A 3,852-nucleotide genomic window follows, 5' to 3' on the forward strand; every position below is an offset into this window, starting at 1 on the left:
TTCAATACAGAAAGAATTCACCTAAGATTACATATCCTAGTGTTTATATTAGGACTATTGCATTTTAATTATAATATTATAATATAATTAACATTATATATTTAAATGTTCCTTTTCTAATTTTACTTACACTACTAAATGTACTCCAAAATGAATGCTGTCAAACAGAAATAAACTTTAACTCTGCTCTACCAAATTCCCAATTAGTAGTTCAAATTTAGTAAGTGTTTTGATATTAGCCAATTAGCTTCAGTTTATCTAATATCTCATTTTAATTAATAATACTAATTATGGGTATTTTGCCTTTGGCCTAAGGAAAAAGCAAATACAGCCATTAAATATAAGGACATACAAAGTATTTTTATTTTTTTATTTTTTTTTGAGACAGAGTCTCGCTCTGTCACCCAGGCTGGAGTGCAGTGGCGTGATCTTGGCTCACTGCAACCTCTTCCTCCTGGGTTTAAGCAATTCTCCTGCCTCAGCTTCCCAAGCACGTGGGACTACAGACGTGCGCCACCACGCCCAACTGAATTTTTTTTTTGTATTTTTAGTAGAGATGGGGTTTCACAATACTGGCCAGGCTGGAGAATTTTTATTTCTACTGAACAGAAATTGGTATTTTCAGAAAGGTTTAAAAGAGTAAAAAATTTTAAATCTTAAAATATTCATGAATAGACCAGATTTTCCTTCAAAATTTACATATTCATCATTTTGTAAAATCTTTATCCCCTATGTAAAGAAAGAATTACATAAAATACCACACAAAAGCATTCAGTACCAGTACCTAGCACACAAAAAGGAACTGAAATGCTTGTTAAAATGAAAGATCAAATATCCATCTGTCATTTCATGGGTGAAAATAACCTGTCAAACATCCAGCTTCCTTGAAAACAGACAGAAACACAATCTGAGAAAGTCCTGCGTCCAGCATCTCACCTCTGCAGCCATGAAAGCCAAGGTGTGCATTCCGTGGGTGTAGCCGGTGATGCAGCAGATGGCCGCCAGTCCACAGCAAGAAAGCAGCATGGCAACCAACAGGGACAGGACTCGACCGTGGCTGCTCATTGGCGTGGTGGGTGAGAAGGAAAGCTGAAATGCACACAGTGGGAAACTGCTCATTCTTCTTCATGGAAGTGTTCAACTTCACTGAGAAATTCAAGGTTAATCTTGGCTTCTCTACTTAGGGTTCTGTGCTAAGCACAGAAAAGCATCTCACTACTATACGGTCCTATTCTACAATAACCCAAATATGAGCATGAGCTGATATTTAGAGATCCTTGTCATTTAATATACTGAATATAACAATATGCATTATATTTTTATCCCTTACTCTCACGGATCCTCCTAGCACTGGGATTATAAACCTCTAGAAGCAATGTTCCAAGGGTATACAACTCTCTCCTCTCACCTTCAACAGGACTCAGGACAGTGCCTGTTCTGTTGTGTTTCTTTCTTAATCTTGCTTTAGTCCTCCTCTCTGAAACTGGCACTCCCAGTCTATTAGGGCTAGAACAACTGAAATGCAATCCAGGCGCAGATTTACCACTATTACAATGTGATGTCAGCACTATGCAAGGGGAGGCAACTGTCTGAAAAGAAGGCCTGGAGCTGCAACTCCTGAGGTCGCAGGCGGAGATTAAAAAAACCAGTTTGGGAGGTTAGAAGCTCCTGTTTGTGGCTTCAAATGAGGGTTGAATGTGAAAGAAATAAAGGTTTGAGAGTGAGATTAACTCACACCAAGGTGCAAGGTCCATGTGGACTGGGTAAAGACAGGGAAAAACAAGGCCCTGGAGTGGGTTTAACTGAGGGGCAGCATTGTAGGTGCACATTTATCTGGGATTCATGAGACTACTTCAGGTCACTAATGGGTGGGGGTTCACCCATACAGCTATGATCTGAAACCAAGTGACAGATCTTGTACCAGACATAAAAGGATTCACTTCTGCAACCAAGGAAGCTAAGGGAACTAATTCAGTCCTGGCCCGGGGTGGAAAGAGTATAAACTAGTCAGAAAGAAGAGCTCCAGGAACCAGGGTAAGCTGGGGGAGACAGAAGGAGACTAGAACAGAAAATATCTAGAAAAGACCAGATTTTATTGTTTATGTATCAAGGTTTCCTTGCACTGTGAACAAAACAGTCTGCATAGGTGAAGTGACCCCACGTGAGCTGTAATGTAAACACTATGGGATTGGGAAGAAATCTCACCAGGAGACTACAATTCTGCATCTCTTGGCTGCTGTAGAAAGTTCTTCAAGAAACAGGCAATGGGGGCCTGATCTAGAAGTCTTCCCAGGAGAGCCACCTTGACCATGCCTGCTGTGGCTCATTCACGTTACACAATTCAAAGCTGGCAAACATGTGACTTAGCAAGCAAAAAGCTTGGCTAAAAACTCACATATTCAAATCGATCCTTGCAGAGCTGAACCATCAGGTGCAGAAAGACAAGTCCGGCAAACCAGAGGCACCACATGACCACCTCTTCCACTGTTTGGACATTCAGCACACCAAAGATGAAAATGAACTTGTAGAAAATAAAATTCCAAAATTTGTCTTTGAGATGCTAAAAAAGAAAAATGTTTATGAAGGTGAGTACTATCACACCTACCCCATTTGAGGGAAGTTACCATAACAAAAGCTGGTTTCTATGGAAGATATATTCCACACTTGGCATTCTAACACTTGTCCTCAAGAAAACAGAAGAAAAAACAAAAAGCAGCCATCTGAAGAATAGGTAAGACACCCAGAAAGTAATCTGTAAACTCTGGATTATAACCCTAAATCAATTATGGAATGTTAGCTATTCAAAGGATAGTGATATGAGTTTAGTAACTTATGTATTAAGACATAGGCCCGACGCAGTGGTTCATATCTGTAATCCCAGCACTTTTGAAGGCCGAGGCAGGTGGACAGCTTGAGCTCAAGAGTTTGAGATCAGCCTGGGCAACATGGTGAAAACCCATCTCTACCAAAAAAACAAAAAAACAAAAAAACAAAAATTAGCTGGGAGTGGTGGTGCACACCTGTAGTCCCACCTACTCAGGAGGCTAAGGTGGGAGGATTGCTTGAGCCCAGGAGGTCGAGGCTACAGTGAGCCATCATCACACCACTGCACTCCAGCCTGGGCGACAGAGCAAGACCATCTCTCAAAAAAAAGAAAAAAATGCTTACATTTTTAATGCACAATGAAAAGAATGGCAAGGGCTATCATTTTACTACTTCTACCTTCCAGATTCTTACACAATAGAAAAGATTAGACTTTTAAAAAAAATTATTAAATTAAAAAATAACACAATCACTTGCCAGCCCATAATAAATGGGGCATAAAAGGACAAAGAAAACAAAAAATGATGCCTTAACATTTTATGAATTTTCTTGTCTTTTCCCTATGTGCAAGACACATTAATTTTCGCACAATGCTTTCTTTCACCTATCGTATTGTGAGAACCTTACCAATGTCAATGAATATTCTCTGAATATACCAATATACCGTTTTAATGGCTAAAGATGGATACTGAAACTGTTTTAAAATTTTCACCACTAGAAGAAACATTATAATGAGGGCCAGGCGTGGTGGCTCACGCACGAAATCCCAGCATTTTGGGAGGCCAGGGCAGGCGGATCACTTGAGCCCAGGAGTTCAAGACCAGCCTCGGTAACATGGCAAAATCCTGTCTCTACTAAAAATACAAAAATTAGCTGAGCAGTGGCACATGCCTGTAATCCCAGCTACTCAGGAGTCTGAGGCATGAGAATTGCTTGAACCTGGGAGGTGGAGGTTGCAGGGAGCCATGATCATGCCACTGCACTCCAGCCCGAGCAACAGAGCGAGACTCTGTCTCAAAAAAAAAAAAA

General features: G+C 40.4%; 1 protein-coding gene across 2 annotated transcripts in view; it reads right to left on the reverse strand.

Annotated features, from left to right (window-relative positions):
* The window catches only part of AMFR (autocrine motility factor receptor), a 62,682-nt gene that overhangs the window by 40,811 nt on the left and 18,019 nt on the right, over positions 1–3,852 (reverse strand). For both annotated transcript variants that reach the window (XM_017878771.1, XM_017878772.1), the window contains exons 3-4: positions 2,396–2,560; positions 937–1,089 (exon numbers count right to left, since the gene is read on the reverse strand). In XM_017878771.1, the coding sequence (XP_017734260.1) occupies positions 937–1,089; positions 2,396–2,560 (318 nt within the window). The remainder of the gene's footprint in view (positions 1–936; positions 1,090–2,395; positions 2,561–3,852) is intronic.

Source organism: Rhinopithecus bieti, unplaced genomic scaffold, assembly GCF_001698545.2.
Source record: "Rhinopithecus bieti isolate Rb0 unplaced genomic scaffold, ASM169854v2 scaffold_11161, whole genome shotgun sequence".
NCBI lineage: Eukaryota > Metazoa > Chordata > Mammalia > Primates > Cercopithecidae > Rhinopithecus > Rhinopithecus bieti.